Source organism: Saccopteryx bilineata, chromosome 2 (genome assembly GCF_036850765.1).
Source record: "Saccopteryx bilineata isolate mSacBil1 chromosome 2, mSacBil1_pri_phased_curated, whole genome shotgun sequence".
Taxonomy (NCBI): domain Eukaryota; kingdom Metazoa; phylum Chordata; class Mammalia; order Chiroptera; family Emballonuridae; genus Saccopteryx; species Saccopteryx bilineata.
The window spans coordinates 1,364,244-1,388,345 of record NC_089491.1 but is presented as its reverse complement, the minus strand read 5'-3'; the positions used below and the strand labels follow the sequence as shown (position 1 = coordinate 1,388,345).

General features: G+C 59.8%; 1 protein-coding gene and 1 non-coding gene across 2 annotated transcripts; both read left to right on the top strand.

The window, feature by feature from the left end:
• The first annotated feature begins 462 nt into the window (after positions 1 to 462).
• On the top strand, positions 463 to 23,200 carry UBAC1 (UBA domain containing 1). Its single transcript, XM_066255707.1, has 10 exons — positions 463 to 770; positions 6,094 to 6,214; positions 7,068 to 7,141; positions 10,620 to 10,727; positions 12,180 to 12,282; positions 12,581 to 12,689; positions 13,366 to 13,585; positions 15,733 to 15,819; positions 16,780 to 16,918; positions 22,637 to 23,200. The coding sequence occupies exons 1-10, from the start codon at positions 633 to 635 to the stop codon at positions 22,750 to 22,752; spliced, it is 1,215 nt and encodes a 404-aa protein (XP_066111804.1). The 5' UTR covers positions 463 to 632; the 3' UTR covers positions 22,753 to 23,200.
• TRNAI-GAU (transfer RNA isoleucine (anticodon GAU)) lies at positions 14,973 to 15,048 on the top strand. The gene has a single exon. It is a non-coding gene; the product is annotated as a tRNA-Ile (tRNA).
• Positions 23,201 to 24,102: the final 902 nt, after the last annotated feature.

Below are 24,102 nucleotides of genomic sequence, written 5' to 3'. Positions count from 1 at the left end.
CCCAATACCCCCAAACTATTATTTCGACATGTAGTCAATATAAAAAATGTTATTTTACATTTTTTTTTCCTGCTAACTCTCAGCGATCTGGTGTGTATGTTACACTTACAGCCCATCTCAAAACGGGCCAGCCAGCAAGCTCAACGGTTCCGCATGCCTAGTACAAGCCCTGAGTTGCAAAGCGCGGGTAGACAGGTGCGGGAAAGAAGGGGCATGGCAAAAGAACTACACCTCCCGGCAAGCTCCGGGGCGCACACTCTGACGCACTTCCGGCGTGGCGGCGGCGGGAACCAGGCCGCCCTCGGAGAACCACACGTCCCGGCCTGCCCGAGCGCGCTCTGACGCACTTCCGGCGCAGCGGCGACAGCGCGCCCCCGGCGGCTGGGCGGCGGCGGAGCGAGACGGCAGATCAGCCGGCTGCGAGTGACAGGCGGCCGGCCGGGTGACGGAGCCGGGGCGGGGCGGCGGCGGCGGCGGCGGCGGCGGCTTGAGAGCGAGCGAGTGAGCGAGCGCGGGGGCGGCCTGGCCCCGCCCCCGCCCCGGCTCCCGCCCCGCCCCGCCCGCCCCGCCCGGTGACCTTCAGGGCCCGGGCGGCGGGCGCAGGCCCGGGCGGCGGCGGCGGCGGCGGCGCGATGTTCGTGCAGGAGGAGAAGATCTTCGCGGGCAAGGTGCTGCGGCTGCACCTCTGCGCGTCCGACGGCGCCGAGTGGCTGGAGGAGGCGACCGAGGACACCTCCGTGGAGCAGCTCAAGGAGCGCTGCCTCAAGCACGTAAGGCCGTCCGTCCCTCCGTCTCTCCGTCTCTCCGTCCGTCCCTCCGTCCCTCCGTCTCTCCGTCCGTCCCTCCGTCTCTCCGTCTCTCCGTCCGTCCCTCCGTCTCTCCGTCTCTCCGTCCGTACCTCCGTCCCTCCGTCTCTCCGTCCATCCCTCCGTCTCTCCGTCTCTCCGTCCATCCCTCCGTCTCTCCGTCCGTCCCTCCGTCTCTCCGTCTCTCCGTCCGTCCCTCCGTCTCTCCGTCTCTCCGTCCGTACCTCCGTCTCTCCGTCTCTCCGTCCGTCCCTCCGTCTCTCCGTCTCTCCGTCTCTCCGTCCGTACCTCCGTCTCTCCGTCTCTCCGTCCGTCCCTCCGTCTCTCCGTCCGTCCCTCCGTCTCTCCGTCCATCCCTCCGTCTCTCCGTCTCTCCGTCCGTCCCTCCGTCTCTCCGTCTCTCCGTCCGTCCCTCCGTTCCTCCGTCCCTCCGTCTCTCCGTCCGTCCCTCCGTCTCTCCGTCTCTCCGTCTCTCCGTCCGTACCTCCGTCTCTCCGTCCGTCCCTCCGTTCCTCCGTCCCTCCGTCTCTCCGTCCATCCCTCCGTCCCTCCGTCTCTCCGTCCGTCCCTCCGTTCCTCCGTCCCTCCGTCCCTCCGTCCCTCCGTCTCTCCGTCCGTCCCTCCGTTCCTCCGTCCCTCCGTTCCTCCGTCCCTCCGTCTCTCCGTCCATCCCTCCGTCCCACCGTCCCTTCGTTCCTCCCTCCGTCTCTCCGTCCCTCCGTCTCTCCGTCCGTCCCTCCGTCTCTCCGTCCATCCCTCCGTCTCTCCGTCCGTCCCTCCGTCCCTCCGTCTCTCCGTCCCTCCGTCCCTCCGTCCCTCCGTTCCTCCGTCCCTTCGTTCCTCCCTCCGTCTCTCCGTCCCTCCGTCCCTCCGTCTCCGTCCGTCCCTCCATCCCACCGTCCCTCCGTCCCTCCGTCTCTCCGTCTCTCCGTCCGTCCCTCCGTTCCTCCGTCCCTCCGTCTCTCCGTCCCTCCGTTTCTCCGTCTCTCCGTCTCTCCGTCCATCCCTCTGTCCCACCGTCCCTCCGTCCATCCCTCCGTCCCACCGTCCGTCCCTCCTTTCCTCCGTCTCTCCCTCCGTCCCTCCATCCCTCCGCCCGGCTTGGAGCAGCGCCTCCCGCCGCTTTTCTCTGCCACCTCCCTCCCCGATCCCCCCCAGCACCTTCTAGACGCTCCTGCCCGCCCTGGACCCCTGGACCCCTGGACCCCGGGGCCGAGCGCTCCGCCTGCCCGCCGTGTCCTGTAACTCACACACCCCGGGGAAGGGAGGAGCAGATCGGGAAACAGGCTCGGAGAGGCGCCGTCGCCGCGGGCAGCGGGGCCGCCTGCTTTTCCAGCGTGGGTGCTTTCTTTGCTGTTGGGGGGTGAGGTTCCTGATTTCTTTTTTTTTTTATCAGCAGCCCCCCACCCCCACCCCCAAGAGCTGGGAATGGGCCCGGGAGGAAGAAGGGACCTGCCGGGTTTTGGGGAGGTCACTTGCTCGTCCAGTCCGTCCCCCTTGCGGAGCCGGCCCTCTTGGAGCAGTTTCCTGTGCTGGCTGGCGCGCGGGCGCGCGGGCACGCAGGCTTGGGGACCTGGCCCGGCCACCTGTGCCTCTGAGGCTGGAACCACTTAAAATAGTGCCCTGCTTTCCTCTGGCCTTTATAAGTGGATGAAGAGGGGTCACCGGTCCAGGGAGAAGGTATCTCCAGGCCGAGGGAGCCACCGTTGTTGAAGTTGATTCACGGGAAATAACTCCCTGGACGCTTGGTTCCTTCGGTTGCTCATGTGGGCGCCGGTTCTTGGTGGCTTTATCTCCGTAAGCCTCTCCACCCAGTAAGGTGAGGTGACATCTGTCTGTGGCTCTGGCTGCCATAAAGAAACTCTACACCTTAGCTGGTTGTCTTGTTTCCTTGTCAGAGGCTCAGTGAAAGGAGGCCTCAGGCTTCCAGTGGGGATTCCGTGTGACAAGTGAGACATGGGTGCTTGTGACAGGTGTTTTGTTAAAATGATACTAAGCATTCTCTCTAGGGATAAACTTGCAGTTGTGGTCACTACCCAGAGATGCTTTTGGAAGAGTCGCTTTCATGAGGACGGCTCTTGTGTTCTGTCGCTGTCAGGGGACGCGAGCAACAGTGCTCTCTGTCTTGGCCTCCGCGGAGGAGTCACACATCCAGGAGGGGCTCATGCCCGAGAGGCGGGGACGTTTCGGCCACTTTTGGTTTTCCTCTGATCCAGTCGGTGCAGTTCCACCCTCTTGATCACCGCTGGACAGCCCTAGGCTAGAAGGCTGGGGGCTCCGTGGGCCCCTGGACTGTGAGAGCCAAGCACCTAGATGCTGTGTGTCCCGTCCCCCCCAAGTAAGGAAGCTTTCTGAGGGTGGCTTTTCAACCACATGGCCCGGCAGGCTCCCAGTGGGCTCCAGAGAAACCTGTGGTTTTAATGGAATACAATGGAACTAGATTGGCAGTGCAGAAGAACTGCAGGGACATGCGTGCCACCTGCCAGGCAGACAGGGGAGTCTGTCCCTGTGGCATTTATTCTAACTGATTTATGTGACTGTTATAATGTTATCTTATGACGGGGAACAGGAAATGAAAAGTGATTGATCCACAGATGGGGTTAATTAGACAGCCCATCTCGGTAAGGTAATTATTTTGTATCTGATATTTGGTATTCCAGCCAGTATTGAGATGTATCATTTGGGATTTGGGGGCAGTATCCTAACTTTAAATAGAGACTTTCTTCTGCTCGAAGTCTCTCCAGGTGTAGAGGAAACGCCCTTTCCAGGGGAGTTTCACACCCACAGAGCTGACATAAACCAGAGTCCTGGAACTGAGCCGTCAGAAAGTATTTCTGCCCGCCTACCCGCCAGAGGCCTTGGGTAGCGAAGGGAATTCTCACCTTGTGCACTTGAATGTTATCCTGATGCAGGAGTGAGACCGGGTGTCTGAGCTCCTGGTCCTCCTCCCAGGGGTCCCGGGTGCTCGCAAGCTGGTGTCCCCTTTTCCTCCTCCCGCCCCTCTCCTGGCTACATTGCTTTATTAAGGAGGGTTCATCTCTTCACTCTGAAAGATTAACGCTGTTGTGGCCAATACCTCTGGTTTTACACAAATGGGCCATCGCCATGGTGGTCTCTAGCTTCTGTCACCTGGGAGGACAGGAAGGGACAAAGACAGTCGTCTTGTTTGCGGTTCACAGGACCGTCATGGTTTTAAGAAAGTGACACCGCTGCGGTGTTTCTGTGTCTGGTGAACTTCCATGGCATTGCAGCAGGTGACTGGTGCCGGAGAGTACGGCTGGGGGCGTGTCTTAGGTCACGTGAGGGTGTACCTTCAAATGACCAGTTACACGAAGCGTCAGAGAAACTCCAACTCCGTTCAAGGGGAGAAGCTGGCTCAGTAGGTGACCGGGCTTCCCTGCCCCAGCCCTGGGCCTGGTGGGGCACCTGTGGCTGTACCAGGTTTGCTCCCCGCTCCTGCTCCTGCTCCCGCCGAGAACAGAGCAGATGCAACTGCCGGAGGTCGTGTGGGGACTCACGCGGGCACGTTTGCTCCGGGCACGCTGGGGACGTGCTGCAGAGCATGGTTTTTTTTCAGGAGCCAGTCTGAGGATCATTTTGGAGAATTGTGCCTCATCAACTGTCTTCTGAACTTGTCAAATCACAAGCCTGCACATTGGGAATGAGAGGAAGCACACCCAGTGTTTCTGGGAGCAGAGCCATTGTCGAGTTCTAGGGAAGGGGCGGCGGTCTCTGTGCTGTTGCGATGTTGGACTGTGTCTTACTCCGGGCTGACCCCCCCCCGCCAGCCAGTTGTATGGGCACGTATGACGTGAAGCCTCCATGATCCTCGGCCTGTTTCAGCGTTAGGTAACTGGAAATTCTAGTTCTTTAAATGCCAGGGCTGAGAGGTGAGGCACATGCTCAGGTTTTCTTCTTTCCTGGTAAGCGGTTGTGTGTGCTGCGCTCTGAGCCTCTGCACGGCCGAGGTGGCTGGCGAGGACCCTTCCTGTAGGGAAGGGCGCCAGGACCGCAGGGCTGCAGTGCATCCTGGGTGTTGCCGTGAGGACCCTGGGGCTGGGGCGCCTCCCTGATGTTGCTGCAGTTGCCCTGCAGCCTGGACAGGGCTCCCCTCCTCGGCTGCAGCCGCCAGGTGCTCAGAGCCCGGGGAGTGGGGCGTGGCTGTTTCCTGAGCCTCTTGCACCGTCTGACCAGGGAAGCAGCAGGGAGACACTCCCTCCGTGGTAGGAGCCAAGGGGTGTGGGCCTGGGCTGCGGAAACCTCTGTGGGTCTTACCTGGAGAGTTCAGGTGTGCCCACTCCGCTCAGCCCAGGCTCTGGTGGCCAGGTGGGTGCTGCTCATGTGTGGACGTGTCGTCCACACAGCGTGCTCCACCGTCTCCATGCCTGGCTCTCAGCGTTGGCTCGCTCCTCACAGAAGGCTGAACGGCTGGGCAGTCAGAGCCAAAGCCCGTCACTCAGGGACGGTGTGGACGCATGTCACGCAGACAGCGCGGCTGTGTCACAGGAGGCCCCATGGGGGTGATGAGCAGGGTCCCGCGGGGGATGGCAGGGACCTGGGTGCTGGCTGGAGGGTGTGTGTCAGGAACGTGCTGCTGGCTCTTTCCCACTCATGCTCAGACCTGTGGGTGAGGCTCCACCCTGTCCCGGCCCTCCACTGTGTTCCGGGGCCCTGGTCAGTGAGACGCCCTGTGTGTCCACTCTCAGCTCACGGAGAGCGCCCCAGTGGCACTGGTGGCGTTGGGGTCTCTGGCTCTTGCTTGGTGAGCCAGGGATGAGCGGACTCCGGGCTGTGGGGTTCTGCTGCCTCTCAGAGGCCCGTCCCCTGGAGCGCGCTCCCTGTGGACCAGCCCTCTCTCCCTGCCCTCTCTCGCTCCCTTCCTGTGCCGGAAAGAGAAACAAGGACAGATCATACTTAGATCTTCAGGTTTTCAGGACACAAGGGACCTGCTATTTTCATTTTTAAATTACTCTTCAGATTTTTCCAGACAAGAGGGAAGCAAATCGGGTTGCCACTAATTACCAGCAGGGTGTTTCCTGTCAAGCTGCAGCCCTAGCTCAGGAGTCCTCAGGGGCTGCTGGACAGATCGCTGGTCAGGGGGACTGGGCTGCGGCGTTTTCATCTGGCTTCTGTCATTGGCTGGGATTCTTTGAGTTCATTTATTACTTCATTTCTTAGGTAGTAAGAGCCATTAAATTCCTGCTGTGGCTTGGGTGCCAGGCTCTCTATCAGTAATGTTACCATTTACTTATTTTCTATCTCAAAATGTTTGATTTTTTTTCCCCAGTGTGCTCCTGGGAGCTTAGAAGACCCCAAAAGCGTCACCCATCACAAACTAATCCACGCTGCTTCAGAAAGGGTGCTGAGCGACACCAAGACCATCCTGGAAGAGAACGTCCAGGACCATGGTGAGAGCCTCGCGGGCAGGTGGCGGTGGGAGCGGCCAGCACAGAGGCCAGGCGCCCGTGCGGTCACTGTGCGGTCAGTGTGCTCCTGGGGTGCGAGCACAGGGCCGGGCCCTCCTGCCCGGGCTGAAGCCCAGCGTGTGCAACAAGAGCATCTGTGAGGACCGCAGTCACGGGCCCAGGCACGGCAGCGTCCGGCTCAGCAGACAGACGTGGACTGTCTGTAGTTCTGTCCAGAGCAGAAGGCAGGTCCCGTGTCAGGCTGCGGGCAGTGCTGACGGCTGTCTGGGCGTCCGGGAAGGCCTCTTCCTGCACAGGCGTCCCTCCAGTCAGTCTCTACTTTCTGTCCGGAGGCATTTGGGGAGGGAACCTTGGTATTCTCTCTCATTCAGAGGGTAGTTTTGATTCTGGATTCCCTTACGTAATCTGTTTTGAAAACACTGGACGTGTTTACAGGCCTCCACTGAGTGTGATGATCATGCTCAGAACCAGGTGGGAGCTGACCCCTGCTGTGGGCTGTGGCTAAACACACCTCCAGCCTCACAGCCTTCCAAGTGGTCCACGGACATGAGAACATCATGCAGGATTTCCACCAGTTTCTGCATGGCAGTCACAGCTGGGCTGGGTGGGCCTCCTGGGCCACCGGTCACCGTGGTGACCTGCAGAGGGTTCTCGCCGTGCCTGAAGCCTAGACGTGAGCCAGGGGCATGCAGACGTGAGAACAGGGAAGGAGGGTGTGCACAGACGCCCCGTTTCGGAGGCACCCCGAGGGAGCCCCAGCCTTCCTGTCCTTGGGCCATCGGCTATTTTGTGGACATAAAACATTAACCAGGTTGGGGGACATATTTTTTTCTAGATGTCTTGTTGTTGATAAAAAAGCGTGCTCCATCTCCACTCCCTAAGATGGCTGATGTCTCAGCAGAAGAGAAGGTGAGTCTCAAAGTTTGGAATTGGAGGTCTTTTGGGGTTTTTTTGTTGTTGTTTTTTTTGTATTTTTCTGAAGCTGGAAACGGGGAGAGACAGTCAGACAGACTCCCGCATGCGCCCGACAGGGATCCACCCGGCACGCCCACCAGGGGCGACGCTCTGCCCACCAGGGGGCGATGCTCTGCCCCTCCGGGGCGTCGCTCTGCCGAGACCAGTGCCACTCTAGCGCCTGGGGCAGAGGCCAAGGAGCCATCCCCAGCGCCCGGGCCATCTTTGCTCCAATGGAGCCTCGGCTGCGGGAGGGGAAGAGAGAGACAGAGAGGAAGGGGGGGGGGTGGAGAAGCAAATGGGCGCTTCTCCTATGCGCCCTGGCCGGGAATCGAACCCGGGTCCCCCCGCACGCCAGGCCGATGCTTTACCGCTGAGCCAACCGGCCAGGGCCAAGGAATTGGAGATCTTTGTTGGTAAAAGTCTCCCCCATTTAAGATTTTCAGAGACAAGCAATCTCTGTGCTAGTTGTTCACAGACCAGGCAATGTGGGCACGGGGGGTTTTCTGTCTGGGCCCAGCTGGGCGACCGAGGCCTGTCCTGGTTCTGGTCACATGGCCACTCTTGGGAAACCAGGCTCTGTCTAGGGCTGGAGCAGAGAGGAGCACGGGCGTTCTGGTCGGGTCTGCCTGTCGTGTCCCGAGCCTGTGCTGGCAGAAAGCTCAGGGTGTCGCTCAGAGCCGCCTCACAGAACAAGGAGTGGGTGTGCGGGGACAGCGAGGGGCACACAGGTCTGTCTTAAAGGGGCAGCCACATTCATTTCACTTTTCCTTCCTGATCTTCAGGTGCAAAGTTTCCTACTCCTGCTCTGAAGTGCCAGGGGGAGCATTCACCCAGAGAAGGCAGGCCCGACTGGGCGGGGCCTTGGGCCTAGTGGGCGGGGCGCTGCTCAGAGTCTGGGGATGGGAGGCGGTGAGGGAGGGGCACCTTTGGGCTTCTGCTGCCCTCTTATCTGCGGCCCCAGCTGGCCCCAGCGCAGGGGCGGAGCCCATCTCTGAAGGCAGACCTGGCCCTGCCTCGGCCTGCCCCAGGGGCCGCTCTGGGGAGCTTCCAGGAGGCTGCTCTCGGCCTCCACTGGGCTCTCTGTCCCTCGCGGCCCCCTTTTCCCCGCGCAGACATGCAGAGTGAATGTGGTGAGAGGTCAGTGTCTAGTTTTGTGAATTTTTATTAATTTTAACTGAAAGGACACGCGTTTAATTAATTTTTTTTGAGAAGGGAGAGAGAGAAAGAGAAGCATCAACTTATTCCACTTAGTTGTGCATCTACTGGTTGCTCCTCATACATGACCGGGCTCCCACCAGTGACCTCGGCACTCGGGGACGACGCTGTGTGCACTGCACCACCAGCCAGGGCTGACACGTGTCCTTCGAGACTCGGCTGGTATTGTCACTCTCCTAGGAGAGCGGGTGGCCTCCATCCCACCAGAGCCTCGTACCCTGTGGGCAGGCACCCTCTCAGGCCTTTTAGCTGTTTCTTAAATATCTCTGTTCCTGGTTTCTGAACGTTTGTCGTTTCTTGGAAGACCGAAGATCGGTGTCACACTAGCCTTTCTGACGATCTGGGTACCCCCCCCCCCCCGCCACCAGTGTTAGATGTGATGTTGGCTGAAGAAAAGTTGAGCGTTCCATCGGTGTTATTGTGTAAGTCTTGTTTCCTGCTCTGAGTAAAGCCTGCTAAGATTATCGTTTTTGTATCTTACTTTTTTCAACTTTTTACTTATTGATTTTAGAAAGAGGAAGGGAAAGAGAAAAAGAGGAACATCTGTTCCTGCATGTGCCCTGACCAGGGATTGAACCAGCAACCTCTGCACTTTGGGCCAGTGCTCTAGAGTCTAGACAACCAAACTGCCTGAGCAGGGTGCACAACTCCCTCTCTTCCTAGAGTCAGAAGTTGCCTCATTGTTTTGTTTGGTTTCTATAAGCTTATCACTGATTTTTTTCAAATTCTCTGCCACAATGGATAAACCCCTCTGAAAACGGGGTCCCAGGCACAAGGCCCTGCCAGTCCCCACTTCCCGGACACACCCTGCAGGTCCATCTGCTCCAGGAGCGTCCAGACCTGCTGTGCAGCCCGGGCTCCCTGCCCCGAACCGCTCTGGTGCCAGAGCGCTGTGTCCTCTAGGTCCGTGCATCCCACCTTGCCACAGGCTTCCTGGCTGAAACAGCACGGCTCCCAGGTGCTAGGTCAGCAGTCTGGGTGGCTCACTGGCCACCACTCGGGGTCCCCGGAGTACAGGTCCGGGGTCAGCAGGTCAGCGGTCCTCCCTGCCCCAAACCGCTCCAGTGCCAGGGCGCTGTGTCCTCCAGGTCCGTGCACCAGGGCGCTGTGTCCTCCAGGTCCGTGCACCAGGGCGCTGTGTCCTCCAGGTCCGTGCACCAGGGCGCTGTGTCCTCCAGGTCCGTGCACCAGGGCGCTGTGTCCTCTAGGTCTGCACCAGGGCGCTGTGTCCTCCAGGTCCGTGCACCAGGGCGCTGTGTCCTCCAGGTGTGTGCACCAGGGCGCTGTGTCCTCTAGGTCTGCACCAGGGCGCTGTGTCCTCCAGGTCCGCGCACCAGGGCGCTGTGTCCTCCAGGTCCGCGCACCAGGGCGCTGTGTCCTCCAGGTCCGCGCACCAGGGCGCTGTGTCCTCCAGGTCTGTGCACCAGGGTGCTGTGCACCAGGGCGCTGTGTCCTCCAGGTCCGTGCACCAGGGCGCTGTGTCCTCTAGGTCCGTGCACCAGGGCGCTGTGTCCCCCAGGTCTGTGCACCAGGGCGCTGTGTCCTCTAGGTCTGCACCAGGGCACTGTGTCCTCCAGGTCCGCGCACCAGGGCGCTGTGTCCTCCAGGTCCGCGCACCAGGGCGCTGTGTCCTCCAGGTCCGCGCACCAGGGCGCTGTGTCCTCTAGGTCCGTGCACCCCACCTTGCCACAGGCTTCCTGGCTGAAACAGCACGGCTCCCAGGTGCTAGGTCAGCAGTCTGGGTGGCTCACTGGCCTCCACTCGGGGTCCCCAGAGTACAGGTCCGGGGTCAGCAGGTCAGCGGTCCTCCCTGGAGGCTCCAGGAAGGGTCTACTTGGGCTTTTCCAGGTGGTTGGCAGAACGTGGTTCCCACAGTTGTGGGCTGAGGTCTGGACTCTTTCTGGAGCGGCCGTGCCCCTTGCCACGTGGCCCCTGGACCTGCAGGGCTGGCAGCAGAACCTCCTGTGTGAGTCCCTCTGCCAGGAGGGCCAGTGTGGTCAAGACAGGCCCAGCCAGAGGCACCTCTACTCGGAGCGGGCTGTGCTGTGTGACATGGGTCCGTCCTGCTCACGTCTCCTGTTCCTCCGGGCGTGCACAGAGCCCTCCCCGTGCACGCAGCTCCCAGAGAGAATGACTTGGTCCTGGGTCAGCCCTCTGACAGGTCCTGCCATCTGTGCTCCCTTGTTCCCTTCTGACTGGTTACGTTTCTACGTAGAGGAAACAAGAACAGAAAGCCCCGGACAGAGACGCCATAGTCCGAGCCACCGCCAGCCTGCCCTCGTGCAACATGGACCGGGCCGTGGTACAGACCAGCATGAGAGACGTGAGTGTGGCCGGAGGCCCCGCTGCGGCCGGCACTGTGGTGGGGGCACTGTGTGGGGCTGTCCCCAGAGGGGATGGGCAGAGGTTCTCACAGGCACTGGGGAGGCTCGGTGAAAGAGGTGCTGGAACCCTGTCCTTTCTGCAACTTTAAATCTCAAGTTGTTTTTTAAGTAAAAAAATATAGGCCCTGGCCGGTTGGCTCAGTGGTAGAGCGTCAGCCTGGCATGCAGGAGTCCCGGGTTTGATTCCTGGCCAGGGCACACAGGAGAAGCACCCATCTGCTTCTCCCCCCTCTCCTTTCTCTCTGTCTCTCTCTTCCCCTCCCGCAGCCAAGGCTCCATTGGAGCAAAGTTGGCCTGGGCGCTGGGGATGGCTCCATGGCCTCTGCCTCAGGCGCTAGAATGGCTCTGGTCACGACAGAGCGACGCCCCTCGTGGGCAGAGCATCGCCCCCTGGTGGGCGTGCCGGGTGGATCCCGGTCGGGCGCATGTGGGAGTCTGTCTGACTGCCTCCCCGTTTCCAATTTCAGGGGGGAGAAATATATATAGATATATAGATATATCTATATATATGTAAATAAAAGACCGTGAAGGCAGGACTGGAAGGGTAGGTGCTTCCGGAAACGCCTGCGTTCTCTCCTGAGTTGGGCAGAACCGTGGGTGGAGGCCTGACGGGGTCTCGGTTGCCCAGCTGTGCAGAGTTGTCAGTGTGGAGCAGAGGTTCCCGTGCCCAGGGACCCGCCTTGCCCAGCTGTGCAGAGTTGTCAGTGTGGAGCAGAGGTTCCCGTGCCCCAGGGACCCGCCAGAGAGGGGGTGCCCACCTTTGTCGATCCCCACCTAGTCTGAGAGCCACGGACGCTCCCGGGGAGCAGCGGGCCTCTCTCGGGGTCTCTCCAGAGAGCTGCGTGCAGAGCAGGCCCTGAGCTCTGGCCTGTACGTCTGCTCGCGTGGTGTCTCCCACGGCGGCCGAGGCTGGTGGTGCGACGGGCAGCTGACTCCCAGTCTCCTGCACGGTACGGGGCCAGTCCAGGGCTGTTCTGACTTCGTCCCCAGCAGCCTCTCCTCCCATGTCAAGAAGCTGGACTGGCTGCAGGGACAGTGCTTGTATTGGTCACCCTGCAGCCAGCGAGAAGGAGAGACTGTCTGGAGCCCGTGGTCAGCCTGTCATCTTCAGCTGTCCGCCTCCTCAGCCAGGCTGAGGGATGTCCCCCGTGTTCTGTGTCACCAGCCCTGTGCCCACGCCCCTTCCCCTCCTTTCCTGAGCGGTGTGTTTGTGCCCTCTCGCCCCCTCTCGCCCCCTCTCGCCTGCGTCATCCTCGGTCGCTCCTGACGTCCCTGAGTGAAGAGCAGCACAATTGGACTCGCAGATTTGGGGCCGAAAGGGGGGTGTGGCTGCAAGTGCCAGTGGCCTTACTGGGCATTTGTGACGTGAGGCCCTTTCTCCTTCCCTGCAGTTCCAGACGGAGCTCCGGAAGATCCTGCTGTCCCTCATCGAGGTGGCCCAGAAGCTGTTAGCCCTGAGTCCCGGCGCTGTGGAGTTGTTCACGAAGGCCAATGGTACGCGTGCATGAGCCTGGGAGTGGCAGGATCCCGCCCCCCGTGTCTGGGTGTCCACCCTCCGCGGCCCTAACCCGGAACAGTCCAGGCTGTGTGTCTCTGCGCTCAGTTGATGCAGCGAGCGAGCTGTTACCCTGTTTCCTGTTCGTGAGAGCTGACGGCCGTGCCTCAGAGTTTCTGGGGTTCAGCGGTCACCACAAGCGTTTGGTGCTCAGACGAGGCCCCGGAGCTGCCAGGGGCCCGGGAAGCACCGCGCAGGGGCCTGTGGGGGCCTCAGCAGCCCTTGTCTCCCCCGCAGCGATGCTGGACGAGGACGAGGAGGAGCGCGTGGATGAGACAGCCCTGCGGCAGCTCACGGAGATGGGCTTCCCCGAGACCAGGGCCGTGAAGGCACTGCGGCTGAACCAGTACGTCGGCCACCTCCTGCCCCGGTGCAGGCCCTGGGGCTGGGCTCCGGGGTCCCTCTCCCCACTACCACAGTCACGTCCCTCCACCCCACGTCCCCTTGCTGGGCAGTTTGTGGTGTGTCAGTAATCTTAAAGGGATGCTTGTAATTCAAGTCCCGGCCGTAACCGGACCAGGCAGCTCAGTGTCCAGGACACTGAGATCGGCTGGCTCTGGCTGGGGCGGGATGGAGTGCTGGCCGTGCACATTCTTGCAGGCTGCTGCTCTGCGAGACTCGGAATGAAGCCCGTTCCTAGCAGGGGTGCTGACGCCCAGAGGTGGGCGCATGTTCTCGTAACAGCCTCCTGTGTTAGTTACTCGTCTCTGTGACGACGTTCAGACCAGAGACCGCCTGTCGGCCGAAGGTGGGCAACGGCCACGTTCTGTTTTGCGTTGGTCCTGAACTCTCACGTGTCCCTTGCTGTCGTTCCCTTTGTGAGGAAGTGAGTTTCTGTGTTCTGGCCCTGGCCTTGGGGAAGTTTGGGGCAAGGGCCAGAGTGTCATATGCAGCCATGTGCGGGGTCAACCGCTCATGCTAGAGAATCCATTAAAATTGCAGGGGCTTTTCTGGGGGTGTCGGGAATAAAAGGCCCTTGGTGATGGCCTGGGGGTGCTGGAACATCTCTCGTTACCTTTCAGCATGTCAGTGCCTCAGGCCATGGAGTGGCTGATTGAGCACGCAGACGACCCCACCATAGACACACCGCTTCCCGGTCAGCCTTCGGTGGACGTGGGGGGTGCCGAGGCTTCTGCCGAGGCGGCTGCTGGCTCCAGCGAAGGTGACGAGGAGGCCAGAGACGAGCTGACGGAGATCTTCAAGAAGATCCGGAGGAAAAGGGAGTTCCGGGCCGACTCTCGGGTACGTGTCACGGGCGTGGGTCCTGCCAGGTAGGCCCGCTGTTTCCCCACGGCGGCTGCAGTGCCCGGGCCACGTCACTGACCCTGAGCTGAACCGGCCAGCTCTGGAGAAGGTAAAGCTGGGTCAGGCCTGGGGGTTCCTCTCGCTCGAATCCAGGTGGCTTAGTTTGCTCTGAGCAGTTGGTCACACATCTGAAGGCCTCGTAGATTCTTGTGTTACAGGTGCCCGAGAGCCGTGGAGGTTGATGGGCGAGGCCGGGATCCCACACTGCGTGGGATTGCCTCGTGGGGGGCGGGCGCGGGGTCTGCTGCAGGATGGCCCTGAGGTCCAGGACCCGTCTGGCTGTGCGTGGCAGCTCTTGCTGTCACCCCATTTCTAACGCTCTTGTGCTCCTCCTGTTGTTCCCGGCCCTGCTTCTTTCTGAGGCTTCTGTTCTCCCCGGGCACTGGGCCCCTGAAGCCTGGCTCCTCTCACACGGTGGGTGTCAGCTCCTGTCCTCGAGTCCAGCCCTGCTGGGAGCAGCCCTGTGAGGCTCCACTGCAGTCCGCCTGTGGCTTGTGTTTCTGTGGGAGTCCCGCATGGCCCGCTTGTTCATACAGGTCTTCCGGGCGGGGCCCCTGGATCACAATGTGATCTGGCCCCTGCTCTGGGGCGGCCTCTCCCCTGCAGAGGCACATGCTGTGTCCAGCTCCTCTTCCCTCCCACTAGCTCAGCTGGAGCCCCCTGGTCAAGGCACGTACGAGAAAGTAATCAATGGTCTATGGCCATACCACCCTGAATGTGCCCGAACTCATCTGATCTCAGAGAAAGCAATCAATGAACTAAGGAGCAGCAACTGCGAGTTGATGCTTCTCTTCTCTTTCTCTCTCTTCCTGTCTGTCTGTACCTGTCTGCCCCCCCCACTCACTAATAAAATAAAATAAAAAATAAAACATGGCGTGGCCCGTGTCAACGCAGTGGATAGAGCGCCAACCTGGAACGTAGAGGTCGCTGTTTTGAAACGCTGGGCTTGCCCGGTCAAGGCACATACAAAAAGCAACTACGAGTTGATGCTTCCTGCCCCTTCCCCGACCTTCCTCTCTTTCCCTCTGTCTAAAATCAATAAATCTTTTAAAATACAGTGGTACCTTGAGATACAAATTTCATCTGTTTTGTAACCGAGCTCGTAAGTCAGTCAACTTGTATATCAAACTGCTGATACTGGACCCGTGCGCCAACGCGCCAACTAGCAGCAACTTCCTGAATCATGACTCGTATCTTGGAATTTTGCTCAGATCTTGAACAAAAATATGGACCGAGTCGCAGCTCGTATCTTAAAAAATTCGTATGTTGGTCTGTTCGTATCTCAAGGTGCCACGTATGTGAGTTTAAAGACAGGAAAAACAGGGCCCTGGCCAGTTGGCTCAGTGGTAGAGTGTCGGCCTGATGTGCAGGAGTCCTGGGTTCGATTCCCAGCCAGGGCACACAGGAGAAGCGCCCATCTGCTTCTCTACCCCTCCCCCTCTCCCTCCTCTCTGTCTCTCTCTTCCCCTCCTGCAGCCAAGGCTCCATTGGAGCAAAGTTGGCCTGGGCCCTGAGGATGGCTCTGTGGCCTCTGCCTCAGGCACTAGAATGGCTAGGGTTGCAATGGAGCAACACCCCAGATGGGCAGAGCATCGCCCCCTGGTGGCATGCTGGGTGGATACCGGTTGGGCACATGCGGGAGTCTGTCTGACTGCCTCCGTTTCCAGCTTCAGAAAAAAACAAACAAAAAAACCCCAGGAAAAACGTGAAGAAATCCCCTATTTTCCACAAGTTACTATGCCGTTTTGTCTGCACCAACGTTGGGTTTGCTCACGTGACCTTTCACTAGTATTGCCCCTGCTGGACGGCAGGCCCTGGGTGAGCTGTGCAGGCCGTGGAGAAGGTCTGTCCGCACGGCCTCGGGGATGGGAAGGCGTCTGGCTGCCTCTGGCCCCATGGTGAGCAGCGTCCCTGCCCCGTCCTCGCTGGTCTGGTCCTGCCCGGGGCAGACGCCCTGCACCTCCCTGGCTGTAGTCCCTGCGCGGTCCTGACGCCCGTGAGGAGACTGAGATAGGTCCCCCTGGGGTGCGGGCTGGCTCTCGGGTCCCAGCCCGGCGTCAGGGAGCCTGTGCTTTCTCCTCCAGGCTGTCATTTCTCTGATGGAGATGGGGTTTGACGAGAAGGAGGTCATAGACGCCCTGAAAGTGAACAACAACCAGCAGAATGCCGCTGTGAGTACCAAGCAGGCCGCCGCCTGGACCGCCACGCTGTGCCTGCCCCGTGGTGGGTGGCCGTCTCTGAGGGTGACGCACAGGCGGCTGTGGTATTGCTTTTGAAGCAAAACACAGGGTAGAGGGTTCAAGTTGTATAAAACTTGAAATACTGAGGGGATTCAGGGCTCTGCCTTCCTAAAAAAGTGCGTGTTCTCCGAGTGTGACCAGCGATGGTCAGCCTCCCTGTCTCATGGCACACGTAAACTAGTTACTAAAATTCTACGGCGTGACAGAATAGAGACCTTTTTGCTGATCTGATAAAAAAAGATATAGTTTTGATTCCTTCACACTGGATGGCTATTACTGTGTTGTCTGTCACCATTTTCCATTGGACAATCTAAGGGAAAAGAGGTCAGTGCCCCCAGTTAAATACTGCACGTTTTAGCACTTTCTGTGGCACATGTTTAAGAATTGCTGCATCAGACGAGTTCTGAGGTCCAGTCCTGTTCTGTGACCCCGCACACCGGCTGCTGTTGGCACTACCTGGGGGCTGTGCTCAGTGGAGGGCCGGTGACGTCCCTTCTGGGTGACAAGAGCTGGCGGTCACACGAATAAGACCGTGTGGCTTTGCTTCAGACCTGTGTGGACTCACTGGTGAGCTGCATGGCCCTCTCGCGCCAGGGCTGCATCCCTGGACAAAGCCAGTGGCCCATGTGTTTCTTACTTCCCAGACTCCCAGCACTCTGGGCGGCTGCACGGGCACCCCGGGGTCACTGAACCCCTGGGGTGCCCGCGCAGCTGCAGCTGAGCCACAGACTGGGAGGCCAGGGGGCATTTGCTTCCTCAGCGGCCTGTCCTGTCGCGCAGCCTGTCTGCCGGCTTGCCGTCACGTAGAGGTCGCTCCCCGGTAGCGCGGTGCTGCATTAGGTGGTGGTGGTGGGTCCAGAGCAGCTGACGGCGCCTGTTCGTGCCTTGCAGTGTGAGTGGCTGCTGGGGGACCGGAAGCCCTCCCCAGAGGAGCTGGACAAGGGCATCGACCCCGACAGCCCCCTCTTCCAAGCCATCCTGGATAACCCCATCGTGCAGCTGGGCCTCACCAACCCCAAGACACTACTAGGTACCTGAGCCTGCTTCCTGCTGGGGGCGGGGCGGGGCGGGGCGAGGGGAGGCGGGGCGGGGCGAGGGGAGGCGGGGCGGGGCGGGGCGGGCTGCCCGGAGAGCGTGCTGTCCCAGAGCGATAGGCGCTGGCGCACGCCTGCTGCCTGCGAGCCCAGCCGACTCTGTGCCCTTGAGCCTCCTCCGCGGGGCTCCTGCCCGAGTCCCTGCAGGGCTGGAAGTCAGGTTCTGCTGGCAAAGATTATGATTCTTGGGTATGTGTCTGCTGGCGAAGGGCGGGCTCCTGCGCAGGGATCCACGCGCTCTGAAAAACCAGATAGAGGGGTTAGTCGGGTAACGGGCTGGCCACACCCTGCGGCCACACCCCACGGGCCACACCCGTCACTGGAGGCTTTTTTGAGTCGGCTTTTCCTGACAGTGAGGGACTTTGGCATTTTTTTTTTTTTTTTTTGTATTTTTCTGAAGTTGGAAACAGAGAGGCAGTCAGACTCCCGCATGCGCCCGACTGGGATCCACCTGGCATGCCCACCAAGGGGCAATGCTCTGCCCATCTGGGGCGATGCTCTGCCCATCTGGGACATTGCTCTGTTGCGACCAGAGCCATTCTAGCGCCTGAGGCAGAGGCCACAGAGCCATCCCCAGCGTCCTGGCCAACCTTGCTTCAATGGAGCCTTGGCTGTGGGAGGGGAAGAGAGAGACAGAGAGGAAGGAGAGGGGGAGGGGTGGAGAAGCAGATGGGCGCTTCTCCTGTGTGCCCTGGCCGGGAATCGAACCTGGGACTCCTGCACGCCAGGCTGACGCTCTACCACTGAGCAAACTGGCCAGAGCCACTTTGGCATTTTTTTGCTTGCAAAATATACGTACAGAAGTATATAATGTATGTACAGTTTTGATAACTTGAAGGAATAATAGTAAAACTTACAAGCATGCACCTACCATTGGTGTACAAATGGAACTACTTTAAAAAGCCAGGACCATTCCAGGCCCTCCGGAGCTTCTGGCGCCCTGACCGTCCTCTCTCCACAGTGCCCAGATCCCGAGTGTCCCTCTTCCTCTCTGTCCTGGGGGTGTTGCCCCATGCAGGTCCTCTCTGTCTGAGGAGAGCCCCGTCTGGCAGGCCCTGTGACCGTTTGCCTCCCTCCAGCGTGCTGGGAAGGCCTCCCCGAGCAGCTGCGCCCTGGCCGCGCTGTGCCACTGGCCGGGGCGCTCACGCTGCTCCCTCACACTCACTGGGGCTTGGTGGCCCTCACGCCCGCCCCTGGGCACACACGCGGGTCGCGTCGAGCAGGGCCGCAGGGCCGCAGGGCCAGGCGGGTCTGTGCGGCCTGTGTTCTGGGAGGGGAGAGGAGGCGCTCAGAGCCCTGCCTCTGCCAGGCGGCAGCCCTGGCACGTGGGTGAGGGCACGCGCTGCTTGGCAGGTGCAGGGGTGTGTGTCTCTGCCATCTCCGGGCTTCAGAGCTCCAGGACCTCAGCTCTGGAAGACCTTCGGCTCGTCTTGCAGCCTCGCCTCCATCAGGCTGTTGTCCTCCCTCGTTCAGTGAGCCCCTCCCCCTCGTGCGGGGCACGCGGCTCCTTCCCCGTGTCTGCACTGTGAGTACGGTGCCAGCCTCTGACCTCTCAACTCAGTGGGCAGAAGTCCTGTGTCTTGTTTATCACACGGACCCTGCAGTGGAAACCCTGCCGTCCCAGGGGCAGGACGGTGCGTGTGTGTCCCAGGGGCAGAACGGCGTGCGTGTCCCAGGGGCAGGACGGCGTGCGTGTCCCAGGGGGCAGGACGGCGCGCGTGTCCCAGGGGCAGAACGGCGCGCGTGTCCCAGGGGTCAGGACGGCGCGTGTGTCCCAGGGGTCAGGACGGCGCGCGTGTCCCAAGGGCAGGACGGTGCGTGTGTCCCAGGGGCAGGACGGTGCGTGTGTGTTCCCAGGGGCAGGACGGTGCGTGTGTGTTCCCAGGGGCAGGACGGTGCGTGTGTCCCAGGGGCAGGACGGTGCGTGTGTGTTCCCAGGGGCAGGACGGTGCGTGTGTCCCAGGGGCAGGACGGTGCGTGTGTCCCAGGGGCAGGACGGTGCGTGTGTGTCCCAGGGGCAGGACGGTGCGTGTGTGTTCCCAGGGGCAGGACGGTGCGTGTGTGTTCCCAGGGGCAGGACGGTGCGTGTGTCCCAGGGGCAGGACGGTGCGTGTGTCCCAGGGGCAGGACGGTGCGTGTGTGTCCCAGGGGCAGGACGGTGCGTGTGTGTCCCAGGGGCAGGACGGTGCGTGTGTGTTCCCAGGGGCAGGACGGAGCGTGTGTCCCAGGGGCAGGACGGAGCGTGTGTCCCAGGGGCAGGACGGAGCGTGTGTCCCAGGGGCAGGACGGAGCGTGTGTCCCAGGGGCAGGACGGAGCGTGTGTCCCAGGGGCAGGACGGAGCGTGTGTTCCCAGGGGCAGGACGGTGCGTGTGTCCCAGGGGCAGGACGGTGTGTGTGTCCCAGGGGCAGGACGGTGTGTGTGTCCCAGGGGCAGGACGGTGCGTGTGGGTCCCAGGGGCAGGACGGTGCGTGTGTGTTCCCAGGGGCAGGACGGAGCGTGTGTCCCAGGGGCAGGACGGTGTGTGTGTCCCAGGGGCAGGCAGTGAGGCCGGGGCCTCTTTCACTCAGCATGTGTCTGCTGCTGAGTGCACTTCCTGCTCTGTGCTGGCCCCTGTCCCACTGGCGGGTCCTCCGTGCCCTCTCCTCTCTGACCACCGCCTGGGCTCTGCCCACAGCCTCTTCGGAAGGCTTGTCCTTGGGCGCTCTGTCACGGAGGCTGTGACAGCTGTCGGTCTGTTTTAATTCTGAAGACGTGTTTGGTCCCTTGAGGAAGTTCCCTTTCCCTGCAGTGTGGCCGCTGCGTTCTGAGTCTTGTTACTGCGCTTCCCATCCGAGGCTATCGCTTTGTGGGGCTCTGCGTCAGTGGACCTGAGCCAGGGCTTTGTCACCTGTGGTGGCACAGCAGGGCCTTCCAGGCCTGTGGCTGTCACCTCCTGGAGGGCTGCCTGCGTCAGCCCCCCCCCCCCCGCCCACACCCCCTGTGGTCTCGGAACCCCCAGTGAGAAGGTCTGCTCTGAGGTCACACATTTCCCTCCAGCTCCTGCCCAGACTCGTCTGATACCTTGTTAAAGTGACCATTATCATTTTAAATGAAGTGAAATGTTCACAATAGGAAATTTGGAAATGCCGGAAAGAGCAAGGCCGCAAGGAGACACAGCCTCTGCCCTGCCGGGTCCCGAGGTCTGTGTGGCCCGTGTTCAGGGGCAGCACAGCCCAGTGCTCACGATGCTTCTGTTCCCAGCACGTTGGTGCCTCTCCCCGGTCCTCACCGCTCTGAAAGCAGGAGTTTGCAGTGGGTGCGAGCATCGTGTGCCCTGAGGACCCCCACAGCATTCTGTCCTCGTGCCACATGGCATGTCCTGCTGTCCTTGTCACAGCAAGTCGAGTACGTCTGTGCTGGCCACTGTGAAGAGTGGCTCAGGTCCACTGACACGGAGCCCACAAAGGGACAGCCTTGGACGGAAGAGCAGTCATGGTGACGCACAGTCAGGACTCAACACCCAGCGGCCACACTGCAGGGAAAGGGAACTTCCTCAAGGGACCAAACACGTCTTCAGAATTAAAACAGACCGACAGCTGTCACAACCTCCGTGGCAGAGCGCCCAAGGACAAGCCTTCCGAAGAGGCTGTGGGCAGAGGCCAGGTGGTGGGCAGAGGGGAGAGGGCACAGAGGACCCACCAGGGTGGCCGCTGGCACTTCTCGGTCATACCTGCCTATATGCCTCGGTCATACCGGGCCTACTGTGTGAATGAATGTCTCCTCTGTCACAGGTGCAGACTCTAGATTTGCACTCTGAATGTGTGTGGCGCGTTCTTGAAATCCACAACATACGGCGCGCAGAGGAAGCCCTTCCTCGGGCGAAGGCTCACCCCTGTGGTTTTTCACGTTGATCTGTTCTGTCTTTCTGCTCAGCTCTCTCCCTGCCTGGGCCTCTTCTGCTGTTTGCTGGAGCAAGTGGGACTCGTTCCGGCCGAGTCCGGAGCTGGCCTCTCACCTCGCAGTGTCCGCGCTGTCGCCACTCTTTTTTTTTTTTTTTTTTTTCTGAAGCTGGAAACAGGGAGATACAGACAGACTCCCACATGCGCCCGACCGGGATCCACCCGGCACACCCACCAGGGGGCGACGCTCTGCCCATCCTGGGCGTCGCCATGTTGCGACCAGAGCCACTCTAGCGCCTGGGGCAGAGGCCAAGGAGCCATCCCCAGCGCCCGGGCCATCTTTGCTCCAATGGAGCCTTGGCTGCGGGAGGGGAAGAGAGAGACAGAGAGGAAGGCGCGGCGGAGGGGTGGAGAAGCAAATGGGCGCTTCTCCTATGTGCCCTGGTCAGGAATCGAACCCAGGACTTCTGCACGCCAGGCCGACGCTCTACCTCTGAGCCAACCGGCCAGGGCCTGTTGCCACTCTTTATACGGCACTCTCCTGGTGCCACACTGTCTCTCTAGGTCCTCTAGCTAGCTGATACTTTCAACCGGTTTCCAGGGAGCTTTCATCAGGAGAACCCCGGCTGATTGTTCTCAGGCTGGGAGGGTTCTCAGGTCATAAGCAGAAGGGGCCGCGGTCCCATGAGACCCTGACCATCTGGGAACTTCTTGAGGACATGCCTCCCATGGGGCCTGTGAACAGGGGCCCTAGGCCCTGGGCGGTGGGGCGTGTGCTGAGCGACGGCATCTGGGAGACCCAACCGTCCTGTTAGCCAGCGCTGCCATGGGTGGTTTTTGGGAAAACAAGTTCAGAAAACCAGGGTTTTCATTTTAAAGAGCTGCCCAGTTACATTTTTAATGTGCTGTTTTTTTTTAAAGGTTTTATTTATTGATTTGAGAGAGAGAGAACGAGGAAACGAGATCATAGTTGCTTCACTTTAGTAATTCACTGATTGCTTCTTGTAGGTGCCTTGGGGTTTCAAACCAGCAACCTCAGCATTCCAGGTCGACACTCTATCCACTGCACCACCACAGGCCAGGCTGTGTGCTTTGTCCTTAAAGTCATGCTCTTAAGAGCAATTTGAGTTTTCCTATTAGATGTATTTGCGGCAATATCTTTATATGTTAGGCTTTTCCACATCTCATTACTTTGTCAGGCGGGATTGGAAGTGGAATGACGACGTCACAGGCCCTGCTTTTTATTTTCAATTGTTCAGGGAAGGAGAGGGGGGAGAGAGAAGCAGCCATTTGTTGTTTCGTTTAGTAGTTCCATTTAGTTGTGCGCTCATTGGTGGTTTCTTGTACATGTCCTGACAGGAGGTCGAACCGGTGACCTCTGGCATGTCAGGTCGACATTCTACCCACTGAGCCACCCTGCTGGGGCTGGCCTGGCTTTTCTTTTTCTTTTTTAAAATTTATTAGTTGACTTTAGAGAGAAAGGAAGGGACAGAGACAGAAACACTGATTTGCTTCTGTTTGTTCTGTTCGTGTCCTGACCCAGAGTCAGACTGTCAGCCTTTGCATATGAGGGTGGCGCTCTGACCAGTAACCAGCCGAGCCAGCCAGCCAGGGCCGCCCTGACTATTTTTAAGATTCCCGATAGCTGTTGCCAGATTCCTTTCCGCAAGCGGTGTGCATACACGTGTGGTGTGCGTGTGCACGTGCATGTGTGTGATCTGTGCAAGTGCACGGGGGTGCCGTTGCTCAGGCACCTGCTCTGCTCTCCCTCCAGCGTTTGAGGACATGCTCGAGAACCCACTGAACAGCACCCAGTGGATGAATGACCCGGAGACGGGGCCGGTCATGCTGCAGATCTCCAGGATCTTCCAGACCCTGAACCGCACGTAGGCGGCTCCTGCCCTCTCCACTGCCCCGGCGGCCAGCCGGGAGGGGGCCGTCCTGGATGGGCCCTCTTAATTCTCAGCCAGCATGAAGACACCCGGCTCCGCTGGGCTGAGGAGGGGACAGGGGCCGGGGCGGGAGGGGACCCAGCCTGGAGCCCACCCGTTAGCCCGGCCCCGATTGTCCTGCTTCGGTCTTACTGCTTAGACTCTCCTGTGCCACGGTGCGCCACGGCCCAGCCTCACCAGTGTTTACAAACAGGTGGTGTGGGGAGGGCCGCCCCCCAGCGGTTCTCTGGGCTCTTGCGATGCTACTTGAACGGACATAGGCACTGCTTGTAGAATCACCTGCTGTTGGGCGGAGGGCATGCTGCAGTCCACAGCGTCCACCTCAAGCACACTCAAATAGAGGACTCGGAGACAACTCTGCTTCCAGAATAAACCCCTTTCCTGTCTCCTCTGGCGCTGTGATGATTCTAGCGCCAGCAAAGCAGCATGTTTGCGTTCTTGGTAAAGTTAGCAGCACACCACTCCCTGGGCCACTGGCCGCGCCTCTTCAATGTTGGGTTGGCAGAATCTCGTGTTTTCGTTGGCGCTGAGGGACCAGCGGTCACTGGAGCCGGGTGCACCATCCCGGGTCTCCAATGGCAGGGCTGGAGCACCACCAGGCTGCCCCGCCCTGCCTCTGGCTGCAGTTTAAAAAAAGCTACCCAGAATGTAATGTAGAATGAGAAAGCAAGTCTCTTTTTTTTTTTTGAACTCTGCTCATTATCACTTAAAGCAGTTGGTTGTTAGACATGTATTTTTTTTTTTTTTTTTAAACTTCTCTCTGGCCTGACCTGTGGTGGCGCAGTGGATAAAGCATCGACCTGGAAATGCTGAGGTCGCTGGTTCAAAACCCTGGGCTTGCCTGGTCAAGGCACATATGGGAGTTGATGCTTCCGGCTCCTCCCCCCCCCTTCTCTCTCTCTGTTTTCTCTCCTCTCTCTCCTCTAAAAAAAAAAAAAAAAAAATGAATAAATAAACTTCTCTCTGGAAGCAGCCCCACCCTGCCTGACCCGCGCCTGGGCTTGCTGGGCCGTGAGCAGGTGTGGGGACCACAGGGAGCCTGAGTCTCGCCATCTCAGCTGAAGGAGGATTGGGAGGAAGATGTTCTTTTCACTGATAACTTTCTTCCATTGTTCTTGAGATTCAAATGGAAAACTTCCGACAGAGATACTGAAATAATTTTTAAAGGTCATGACTCTCCCATCTCCTATGAGGCCGTGGTAATCTGGACGCTGTTATCTGCTTGTTTCTTTGCGTGTCTTCTTCAGGGCCCTGCCCTGCTGGGGTGCGCCACTCCCCAAAGGCCTGG